Raw genomic sequence first — 12129 nt, 5'->3', positions numbered from 1 at the left:
AAATCACCAGGAACAGGTGGCATACCAATAGAGTTGCTACAAGCTACTGAGACTGAATCTGTCCAAATTTTGACAAGAATTTGTCAAGAAATATGGAAAACTAAACAATGGCCCACAGACTGGAAGCGTTCAATATATATCCCACTTCCAAAGAAAGGGGATCCCAGAGAATGCAGTAATTACCGAACTATTGCCTTAATATCCCATGCAAGTAAAGTAATGCTCAAGATTCTACAACAAACGCTCTCACCATATATGGAGCGAGAAATGCCAGATGTCCAAGCTGGATTTAGAAAGGGAAGAGGCACCAGAGATCATATTGCAAACATACGTTGGATAATGGAACGGAGCAAGGAATTTCAGAAGAAAATCACCCTGTGCTTTATAGACTACAGCAAAGCCTTTGACTGTGTAGATCATGAAAAACTATGGAATGCTTTAAAAGAAATGGGGGTGCCACAGCATCTGATTGTCCAGATGCGCAACCTATACTCTGGACAAGAGGCTACTGTAAGGACAGAATATGGAGAAACCGATTGGTTCCCCATCAGAAAGGGTGTGAGACAGGAGTGTATTTTATCACCCTATTTGTTTAATCTGTACGCAGAACATATCATACGGAAAGCGGGATTGGACCAAGATGAAGGAGGTGTGAAAATTGGAGGGAGAAACATCAATAATTTAAGATATGCAGACGATACCATACTCTTAGAAGAAACCAGTAATGATTTGAAACGAATGCTGATGAAAGTTAAAGAGGAAAGCACAAAAGCAGGACTACAGCTGAATGTCAAGAAGACTAAAGTAATGACAACAGAAGATTTATGTAACTTTACAGTTGACAATGAGGACATTGAACTTGTCAAGGATTATCAATACCTCGGCACAGTCATTAACCAAAATGGAGACAATAGTCAAGAAATCAGAAGAAGGCTAGGACTGGGGAGGGCAGCTGTGAGAGAACTGGAAAAGATCCTCAAATGCAAAGATGTATCACTGAACACCAAAGTCAGGATCATTCAGACCATGGTATTCCCGATCTCTATGTATGGATGTGAAAGTTGGACAGTGAAAAAGGCAGATAAGAGAAAAATCAACTCATTTGAAATGTGGTGCTGGAGGAGAGCTTTGCGCGTACCATGGACTGCAAAAAAGACAAATAATTGGGTGTTAGATCAAATTAAACCAGAACTATCACTTGAAGCTAAAATGTTGAAACTAAGGTTATCATACTTTGGACACATAATGAGAAGACATGATTCACTAGAAAAGACAATAATGCTGGGAAAAACAGAAGGGAGTAGAAAAAGAGGAAGGCCAAAGAAGAGATGGATTGATTCCATAAAGGAAGCCACAGACCTGAACTTACAAGATCTGAGAAGGGTGGTTCATGACAGATGCTCTTGGAGGTCGCTGATTCATAGGGTCGCCATAAGTCGTAATCGACTTGAAGGCACATAACAACAACAACAACTAATGAATGGCATAGATGTGACCGATATGTGTTTCTGCATGTGTACAGCAGCTCATGTGTTATTTAGGTTGTTCTGCCACCACTCATTCTCCTCTGCTCCTTAGCTCAATAGAGCTAGAGGAGACAGCTCTACAGGAACCATTTTCCCCAATTTATTGGATTATTCCCATATTGGATAAACCCACATTTACAGGGGGAACAGCATTGAGTTTGATGTTGCTTGAGGATAATATCATGTCGACTATGCAAATTAAATGGGAATGCGAACAGCTACAAACACACAGTCAACTCCAATGTGAACAAACCCTTATTTTCCAGTAGTTCTTGGAATCTCTAGTTTGGCCTTCCTTTTTTTCTTAGAAACCAGGATGCATCTTTTCTGTGATGGGTTCGTCTGAGATGAAGTATTCCCAGAAATCTTCTGCAGATATACTGCACAGTACGTGTAGGTGGATGTTAAATGATCTCCTCCCCAAATTTGTTGTTCTTATGCCTTCAAGTTGATTTCAACCTATGGTGATCCTATAAATCAGTGACCTCCAAGAGCATCTGTCATGAACCACCCTGCTCAGATCCTATAAGTTCAGGTCTGTAGCTTCCTTTATGGAATCAATCCATCTCTTGTTTGGCCTTCCTCTTTTTCTACTCCTTTCTGTTTTTCCCAGCATTATTGTCTTTTCTAGTGAATCATGTCTTCTCATGATGTGTCCAAAGAATGATAACCTTAGTTTCATCATTTTAACTTCTAGTGACAGTTCTGGTTTAATTTGTTCTAACACCCAATTATTTGTCTTTTTCGCAGTCCATCGTATGGACTCCCCAAATAGCAAATGCAAAAACTTTGCAAAGAGGCTTAGGCATGTCTCCTACTGATGTCCAGGTACTTATTAAAAATTCACTGTATAATTAACTTACAGTATAATGGTATACATACCTGCTTCAGAAGTAAGTTTGTTTAATGTAGCTTCCTCCCAAGTAAGTGAATACAGCATAGTAGCCTAGGGTTTGGATTAGGATTGACACTGGCGAAAACAGAATTCTTGTGCCTTTAACAATGGTATTTCCACAACCAGGACCAGCAGGACATAGCTGACTTCCAATGGCAAACATGTGGTGACCCAGGGGTGGGGTGGGGAGATGGAAGCAATGACTGTACTCTCTCTCATTTTGTGTTAGGCCATGTCCCCATGACAACTATTTAGTGATTTGCACCCTCAAAAAAGGTTGGCATTGGTGACGTCTGAGTTAGATGTACCGTATCAATCTTGTTTGATTGAACTGCAAATTGTACCAAAGCAAAACACACACACTCACAACCACTGCATTTTATGATTACGAGTTCAGTTAATTGGTCAATTGCCTGCTTTGGATGAGATCATACTCCCTCTGAAAGAGCAGGTTCGTAGCCTAGGAGTGCTCCTGGATCCATCCTTGTTGCTAGAGGCACAGGTGACCTAATGGCTAGGAGCTCCTTTTACCAGCTTTGGCTAGTAAGACAGCTGTGGTCTTTTCTGGATCAGCATAGCCTGATAATTGTTGTCCATGCACTGGTTACCTCCAGGCTGGATTATTGTAATGCGCTCTATGTGGGGCTACCCTTGAAGTTGGTCTGGAAGCTGCAGCTGGTGCAAAATGCAGCAGCTCAACTGCTTACTGGGGTAGAGTATTGCCAACATGTCATCCCGCTGTTGAAAGAATTGCACTGGCTGCCCATTAGCTACTGGGCCAATTTCAACGTTTTGGTTTTGGTGTACAAAGCTCTATACAGCTTGACACTAGGATACCTGAAAGACTGTCTTACCCCTTATACACCCAGTCGATCACTGCACTCTGAAAGTTAGGGCCTCCTGCAGACAGGGCCGGCTCCAGGTATCCCAGAGCCCTTGAGCGCCAGCCTGCCCCGGGCCTGCTCCCCTTCGGCAATCTGCAGCAGGATTGTGGATTGCAGGACAGGAGCTTCCGAGCCACCCGCTATCCCCCCGCTATTGCCCCGCTTCACCTACCTTCTTTGCGGCTGTGCGCAGTGCACGCGTAGGGTTGCCATTAATCAAGATGGCGGCCAAGGTTTCCGTAAGGGGCTGAAGCCTCTGCCGCCATCTCGGTTGATGGCAGCAATGCGAGTGCATGCGTGCCATCAACCAAGATGGTGGCAGAGGCTTCAGCCCCTTACGGAAACCTCGGCCGCCATCTTGATTGATGGCAACCCTGAGTGCACTGCAAAAAACAGCAGAGAGAAAGGTAGGTGAAGCGGGAGGATGGCGGGTGGCTTGGAAGCTCCTCCTGTCCTGCGATCCGCGGCTTCTGCCACAGATCGCGGAAGGGGAGCAGAGGGGCCCCTCAGGGGCCGCTGTAGCTCCAGGGGCCCTCGGGCCAGTGCCCCACGTGGCCGCCCTTTAGAACCGGCCCTGCCTGTAGATACCATCTTATCAGGTGATCCCTTCTGCACAACATAGGAAGCAGACCTTTAGTGTAGGGGCACCTACCCTTTGGGATTTCTTCCCCTTAAATATTAGATGGACGCCATCTGTGTTATCATTTCATTGCCTACTGAAGAACTTCCTCTTTCAGCCAGCCTTTTAAGGAGATACCTTATCCCAATCTGTATCTGTGCTGGAATTGCTTCTTAAGATGTTTTAAAATCTTTTTTTAAAAAAGATGTTTTGTTTAATATGTTTTTAAAGGTGTTTTGTTTTAATATATTTAAAGTGTTTTTAAGATGTTTTAGTGTTTTTAGTGTTTTGTTGCAGCCCTCCTTCTGGGAGGATGCGGGGATATAAATTTAATTAATACATATATAAACAATACTTTTGTATGATTAGTTTTTGTAGTCAGTTTTAAATAAAGGGGAATTCCTTGGAGTGTATATCTTTTACACAGACTCATTTGTTTTTAATCAGCCACTCAATAAGTACAAAAGAGTAAATTGACTGGAGATATCAGTGCTTTTGAAGAGTAATAATTGGTGATAACGTGGGGAGGGAATGGTAGGGCCCCCAAAATACAGTTCAGTTTGTCCTTTAATCCACCTAGTAGTTTAAGGTGGCACATAATGTTAACCTTCCTCCACCAATTTAAATGAGGAGTGGAGGATAATTGTTTTTTTGTCTGTGAACTGTCTTAAAACACATTCTCTTTTAAAATGTTCATAAACGTTGTTTAATATTACACAAGTAAATATTATATAGCACAAATTAAAAGAAAATATGAACCACCAAACCAAAAAGATTTTCTCGTTTACACCCTTACTGGCTTTTCTCTTATTGCGGGTGGTGTTAAGCCAACAATGAACTACAGAGCTAAGAAAGAGAAATACTTTGAGTGCAGAGGCAAAGGGCAAAGGTTTCAGTGCGGCGGCGTTTTTTGACGTTGCACACGCGCCTACTACAACACATGGCTCCGAGAAATTCGTGGTAGAAGCTGGTAAGCAAGCGTTGGTCATGTGACGGTCTAAGGGGTGGGGCGGAGGGTTGCAATATGGCTGCGCCCATGTACATCGAGTGTCTGATATGTTTACAGGGTCTGACTGACATTTTGCGCGCACATGGATCGAGGGGATTTCTTGGTCTCCCTGACGGTGAGTTAAGAAGCTTCAAGAAGCGTTGCCAGATTTGATTAAAGACAGAAACCTAAACTTTTTAAAAAATGACCCTATGACGAGATTTTGAGGGAATTTCTTAAGAAGTGGGAATGGAGAAACGAAGACTTTCCTTTTCAACTTTACAGCGCTCTGTATGTTAAAATATTGCGGGGGAGGGGCAGGAAGACGAACCACTTATTAAAAGCCTGATTTTATGCACGTTTATTTGGAAATGGGTCTTGCTGACGTTGAAGTTTTCATAATAATAAAAAAGCCTACAGTCATATCGGGGGAGGGTAAGGGAGAGTACATATTTATAGTGTCGAAGCGTTTCGATTCTAAATGATGCAAGAATTTAGTTTCACTTTATTGAATAGGTGAAAAAGGAGAAGGGGGATGTTTGCCAAGTAAATACAGGGAAAAGGTTGACAATTTTAATGGTTTTATTTTTTTTGTAGCCTAATTACAATCAGGCATATATAAACTAGCTACTGTGTTCCATTTAATATTAAGCAAGGGTGGGTAAACCTCAGAATATGGGGTTAAATATGATCCTCAGAATATGGGGTTAAATATGGGGGCTAAATATGATCCTCCAGACTTCTCTGTCTGGTCCTGGACTCTCACTAGGTCACAGCCCTGCTCCACACTGTACAAATGCTTTTACTTCACTGGAAAGTGTCCTTGAACTGTGATAATGCCTTTTGCTTGCCTGGATGAAAGTGTGTGGATGTGATTTTGCATGTGTGTATGTTTGTGTGTGTGTATATATGTTTGCGTTCCGTGCGTTTGAAATGTAGCTTATTGCGTAAAGATAAGAGTCATACCCATTGCTGTGCCCACTCTTTCCTCTGGCCCTGCCCATTACTGGAATGTGGCCCTGAAAAATGTTCCCTTTATGCAGTATGACATTTTGACCCTGGCTTGAATTTCTTGGAAATGCTGCATTTAGTGCAGGAGAAAGTCACACCTGGGTCCCAAAATTATCATGATGGATTTAGTGCTCATTTTCCATATTTGGGGAGGTCAGACATGGTCAGATCACCTGGTTGATTATAAAACTTCTAGGCAAACCACTGTCTTTCTCTTCCCTACATATTAGGAGGAATTTGAAAACATTCCTGTTTAACCAAGCATTTCATAGCTGAAGGAGACTGTTTCTGGCAACCCAGATATCATGGAACAGAAGATTGTTTTTATTTGCAATTGATTTTAGAATATTTTTATCTGCAGCTTTTTAGAAAACTATACTATTAATTAGATTTATTAGTCGCTTATTACTCGAAGGCCTTCAAGCGACATACAAGACTGATAAAAACAACAGTAAATATATAATAACATAAAAACAAAAATAAGAAAACACCAACTAGCCCCATACAGCCGCAGAAAACTTTGGCAGCACACTAATACAAATAACATCACCTCAGTCTATCAAATGCCCGGGAAAAAAGATATGCCTTTAGCTGGTGCTGAAAAGAATATGTTAACTGTAACTCTTTTTAGAATGTTTTTAACTGTTTGTAGAATTGGCTTTTTTAATTGTTCAGTTTGTTTTGTTTGCTGCCCTGGACACTTTCAGGGGGAAGGGCGGGATATAAATTTAATAAATAAATATAAATATGTGTGAACAGAACACAAATACAGAAAATATAAACCACTTTGTACATGCATGCTTGAGGGCTTTCTAATTGCTCTAATGCAGTGGTGCCCAACCTTTTTTCTCCATGGACCACTTGAAAATTGCTGAGGGTCTTGGTGGACCCATTTAATTATTTTTCTGCCGTTTGTAGCAATTTAATCTGTTCTGCTAGATGCTGTAGGATTTTTATTGATTTTATTTCTTCTACTGTATTTTATTTTATTACAATTTGAATTCCATAGAATTCAAACTGTGTTATTCACAGACATGCTGTGAAGTACCTGCATGAAGTTTGTGGACCACTGGTGGTCCATAGACCACATTTTGGGAACCTCTGCTCTAATGTGCTTGCAGTGCAGTCCTGTGCATGTTTCTTGGAAGTTAGTTTTTCCAAGTTTAAAGACTTACTTGCTTCTAAGTGTGGACCTGAGTTTAATTGGATTTATTTTAAGTATGTGGCAGGTATATGAGATGCCAGCTTTTTAACTTCTGAGAAAATATGGTTCATGCTATTGGGCTGTTTTCACCCTAAAGGTATTTATTTATTTATTATTTGATTTATATCCCACCCTTCCTCTCAGCAGGAGCCCAGGGCGGCAAACAAAAGCACTAAAAGCACTTTAAAACACCATAAAAACAGACTTTAAAATACATTAAAACAAAACATCTTTAAAAACATTTTTTTAAAAGAAAACGTTTCAAGAAAAGGTACTTGTAGAATTGGGTTCTTCCTAAATAGTGTTGAAACTTTGTCTGTATAAACTGCCCTGCCAGCCTGTTTGGTTTGGCTTGTTTGTGCAAGTCATCTGAAGAATCATTGAAAATCTTCTGGGCTTGTTCTCCATCATGTGGGTTACTGTAGTTTGTTAAGAGTACTGGACATTTGTACCACAGTTCCAAAAATTTTTTGGGATAAGTCATGTGTTTTAAATGTTGTGAATTCCTCTCACTGTCCCCTGGCCTGTTTATTCAGCTCCAACGTAGAATGCCTGAAGATGGTTATATACCCTCTCATTGTTTTGGTAGGTCACTTCTTGGTTCACACTGAGAAGCTATTTTTCAGTTTCCTTAAGGATGGAAAAGAGAACTGGCCCATAAATATCAAGGGAGAAAATAAATAATTTAGTATAGGTGGAATTGGACACAAATGTATCACCCCCACCTGAAAAAAAGAAATAACCCAGAATGGAGGAACCCTTCCCCCCCAAAAAACAGCCCAATGAGAACTGAGCATGTTTAAGGTTGCTGAGTGACATATGGGGATGTGGAAGAAAACCGTGGGGAGAGGGGATGGAATGGAGTGGCAGGAAACCTGAACAGAAGCACTACATGCTGCAATATTTTGTTGTGGGTCACACTTGTCTATGTTAATCTGTAATTGCTACTTCTTGTTCAACATTCAAAATCAATAATGCAAAATAAAATCCACACTTCATGCGTTGGAATGGGTGGGCAGGTGCTATTCCACAGTGTTAGTGTTCTTTATTTATATATTTATTTATTTAATATCATTATTTTTACCCTGCCCTTTTTCCAAAACTGGAACTCACGGCGGCTTCCAGATAAAAGCACACATATAATTAAAAACATACAAAAGTCTAGATTAAAATCGAATTAAACAATTTACAGTATTAAAACCATTCATACATACAGTTAAAATAATTCAAACTCAGTTTAAAATAATACAATTAGACAATAGCAATGCAGCACCCTTCAAGTCCTGTCCTTAACAGCTTTCAGTTCCAAAGGCTTGTTGAAATAAAAAAGTCTTTGCTTGCCGACGGAAGGACTGCAAGGAGGGGGCCATTCTTGCTTCCCTGGGAAGGGAGTTCCAAAGCCTCGGGGCAGCCACTGAAAAGGCCCTGTCTTGCGTCCCCACTAGTCGTGCTTGTGAGGATGTAGGTATTGAGAGAAGGGCCTCTCCTGAGGATCTCAGGGCCCGGGCAGGCTCATATAGGGAGATACGGTCTGTATTGTTTTTGGATTACACAGCTTATTTTTTTAATGTGTAAAAATAATTAATAACACTCTGTTAGTTGGGCTTACTGCTAGGTAAGTATGGTTAGGATTGCAGCCTGTGTGTGTATTGGGGGAAGACATGTAAAGGAAAAAAATAAAAGGATATTCAAAGTGATTGCACACAGCACATGCTCAGAAACACTCTCTTATAAGACTTAGAAGAGGATGAAACAAATTCATGGAGGATAAGGCTATCAATGGCTATGAACCGTGATGCCTAATCTCTGCCTTCATGGTTGGCGGCAATACAGTATGTTTCTGAATACCAGTTGCTGGAAACAGTGGAAAGGGAGAGTGCTCTTACCCTCAGGCCCTACTTGTGGGCTTCCCAAAGGCATCTGATTGGCTGCTGTGAATAGTGGCCTTCACACTTCTCCCCACACTTGAAAATTGCTGAGAATCTTGGTGACCCACTTAATGATTTTTCTGCCCATTCTAGCAATTGTAATGCATTGTGCTAGGTGAGGTATCATTTTTTAATTGTGGTACTACAGACATGCCATGGATCACCTGAATGAATGTCATGGACTGCTGGTGGTCTGTGGACCCCCCCCTAGAAAGTTGCTCAGAACATTGCTCAGAAAGGAATGCGAGCCTGATTGGATGACTGACAAACGGAGACTATAGTTATATAGGGCATCCCTTTCTAAAATGTTGGGTCTGACCAAGTGTGTAATCTGTATTACTAAAAAATGTCTTTTGTATATTATTACAATTCTAATATAACAACTAGAGACCATCTTGAGTGTGAGGTTGTTTAGGGGCTTCTGTTTGAGGCCAAAATTTAATTCTGCTGGTCAGTTATTTTTGCTGTTATGGGATTGTTTTTGTATTTTATTGCTACTCTTTATTATGAATTATAATGGTATTGTTTCAATTAATTTTATAGTTTCTTAAGATGTTTTCTTTAACTTATTGTTTGACTATTTGAATTTTGTTTTTGTAACTTTTTTCATATTGTGAGCTGCCTTGAGCATGGATTACTATGGAAAGTCGGCATACAAATAAACCATTATGATGATGATGGTGAACTAAAATAACTAATTACTGCTATTTTTCAGTTCTGAGAATATGTAGTGATGAAGCTACATTATACTGAGCATGCATAACTATTAGCCCATTTAGCAGCTAGACCAACTAATAGTCACACTTGGTATTAGATTCTAGCTTGTTATTGTTTCCTCTGACTGTCAGTAGCAGGCCAAAGCAGTTCTATGCAGATATGTCTATTTATCAGCCTTCAAACTGCACATGTAGAATTGAGAAGGGGTGACTAAGTTCCCTTGTTGTCTTAAAAAAATCATTACAGTTTTCCACAGATGGAACAAGCAGGTATTTGTACTTTCCTGCAGATGTTCCATTAGCCACTTCATGAATTTAAATTAAGTTTAAGATACAGAAGTTTGAAATCCAAAGAAGCAATTAGTTATTTTTGATTCATGCTTTTGCCAGGTGGCTAGATTAAAATCAGATCAATTTTCCTTTTTAATCACTTTTTACAGGTAAGAATTTTGATGGAGAAGAAGCTAGAAGGATATAGAGCAAGGGGTGGTGAAATCAATGCATGCAAAATAGCCAAGCAGATTAAAAGAGTAATTAACTTATTGATTAAAACTTAACTGTAGCCAGTGAGCCCTTCTTGAATGGTATGGAAAAGATTATCAGAGGTGGTATGGCTTTCCTTGGCTTCTCCTTATCAAGGCATTCAGCAGTACTATGTGAGCTGAAATTAATTATACTTTGCTCCATTTTCAAAGAAAATCAGCATTTGATGTCTCTTTGGGTCCTTATTTGGCAAAACCTGCTGCTGTGTTTTTTTTCCAGATAATGCCTTTTCATGTTACGATACTGAAGTCTTGCAGATACACCCTGAACATTTTAGTACCTTACGAAAGTTCTTACTAGCCGACCTTTATATATCCCTACTTTAGTTACTTCTGGTCTAAAAGAACAACCCAACTTTTGTAAAGGTTCCCTAACTGGTCACCTTCAATACATGTTTAACTCGCCACAGGAGAGTGTAAATGGCGATTTAAAAGCCAGCATCCAGTTTCCCACAGTGGCTAACCAGATGCTATAGGAAACCCACAAAAAATACACAAGGGCAATAACCCGGATGTTAACCTGTAGGATCAACAAATTTCAATTTGCCATCCAAACTATATTAATGTCATGCACTCTACATGGAGCTGCCTTTAAAGATGGCACAATTGGTACAGAATGCAGCATCTAAGAACATAAGGACATGAGAAGAGCCTGCTGGATCAGGCCAGTGGCCCATCTAGTCCAGCATCCTGTTCTCACAGTGGCCAACCAGGTGCCTGGGGGAAGCCCGCAAGCAGGACCCGAGTGCAAGAACACTCTCCCCTCCTGAGGCTTCTGGCAACTGGTTTTCAGAAGCATACTGCCTCTGACTAGGGTGGCAGAGAATGCTTGTAGGTGCTAGGTGATCTTATTACACCAATTCTGTACCAATTACATTGGATTCCAGTTCATTTCTGGGCCCAATTTAAAGTGCTCAATTTGGTCTTCAAACCCCTAAATCAGGGATGGTGAACCTGTAGCCCTGTAGATAGTGCTGAACTACAGCTCCTCTCATCCTTGATGGTTGGTCATGCTAGCTGGGGCTGAAGAAACTTGTAGTTCAGCAACATTTGCTCGGCCATAGGTATTCCATCCCAGCCTTAAATCATTTGGGACCCAGATTATCAGAAACATTGCTTGTATGAACCTGCCCAAGCATTAAAATCTTCACGAGAGGCCTTGTTCTTTGGGCTACCAGTAAGAGCTATACATCGAAGGGAACCAGGACCAGGACCTTTTCGGCTGTGGCCCTGTTCCTCTTCCTAGAGAAATGTCAAAGGCCCTTAACAGTCATTTTTATTCCTGTCTGTTTCTGGCTAAATTTAATGTGCTGTGCTTTTAAACAATGTTGCTGCTGCTTATAAATTATTGGGGTTGCTGGGGTATTGTATTAGTGTTATGATGATGATTATGTTTTGTTTTTAACTTTTTGTAATCTGTCTTTTGAGGACAGTGTGCCCTAAAGGAAGGGTTAGAAATATTTTAAATAAACGGTCTCTTGATATATTTGATTTGGTCCATGGGCTCTGTAGTCTCATCTGGCTAGCTTGTGTCTTTGTAGATTTGGAGTAATTTGAATTGGTTCAATATGACCACATGAATCTTCTTTGTATTTAATTCCTGTATTCTTAATAGATACTACAAGTGGAACTTGTAACAAAATGTCCTTCTAGAAGGAATGCCAGTCAGCCATCTTCTTCAAGCAGGGCACTCTACCCCTTCCGTCTGCTCCCTCTTTCCCACTTTTCTTTTCTAAAGGACCCTCTGCAGATACTCTCCTTCTGTGCTTAATTAGCATAAGGGATGGGGGAGAAAACGGGATGAAACCGATCTAGT

The 12129-nt window shown here is 40.5% G+C and overlaps 1 protein-coding gene across 6 annotated transcripts in view; it reads left to right on the top strand.

Moving 5' to 3' along the window:
- Window positions 1–4909: 4909 nt before the first annotated feature.
- SLC25A26 (solute carrier family 25 member 26) overlaps window positions 4910–12129 on the top strand; it is a 185534-nt gene continuing 178314 nt past the window's right edge. For 2 of the 6 annotated variants that reach the window (XR_009761539.1, XM_061618699.1), the window contains exon 1: window positions 4910–5048. Coding sequence is in view for 5 of the 6 variants with exons in the window: in XM_061618699.1 (XP_061474683.1) it covers window positions 5016–5048 (33 nt within the window). In the remaining variant the exon portion in view is untranslated. The remainder of the gene's footprint in view (window positions 5049–12129) is intronic. The other 4 variants (XM_061618698.1, XM_061618694.1, XM_061618696.1 and 1 more) reach the window with 2 other exon arrangements.

Source organism: Rhineura floridana, chromosome 3 (genome assembly GCF_030035675.1).
Source record: "Rhineura floridana isolate rRhiFlo1 chromosome 3, rRhiFlo1.hap2, whole genome shotgun sequence".
NCBI lineage: Eukaryota > Metazoa > Chordata > Lepidosauria > Squamata > Rhineuridae > Rhineura > Rhineura floridana.
Note: the sequence above shows the minus strand (reverse complement) of the source record. Positions and strands in the feature narration are given on the sequence as shown.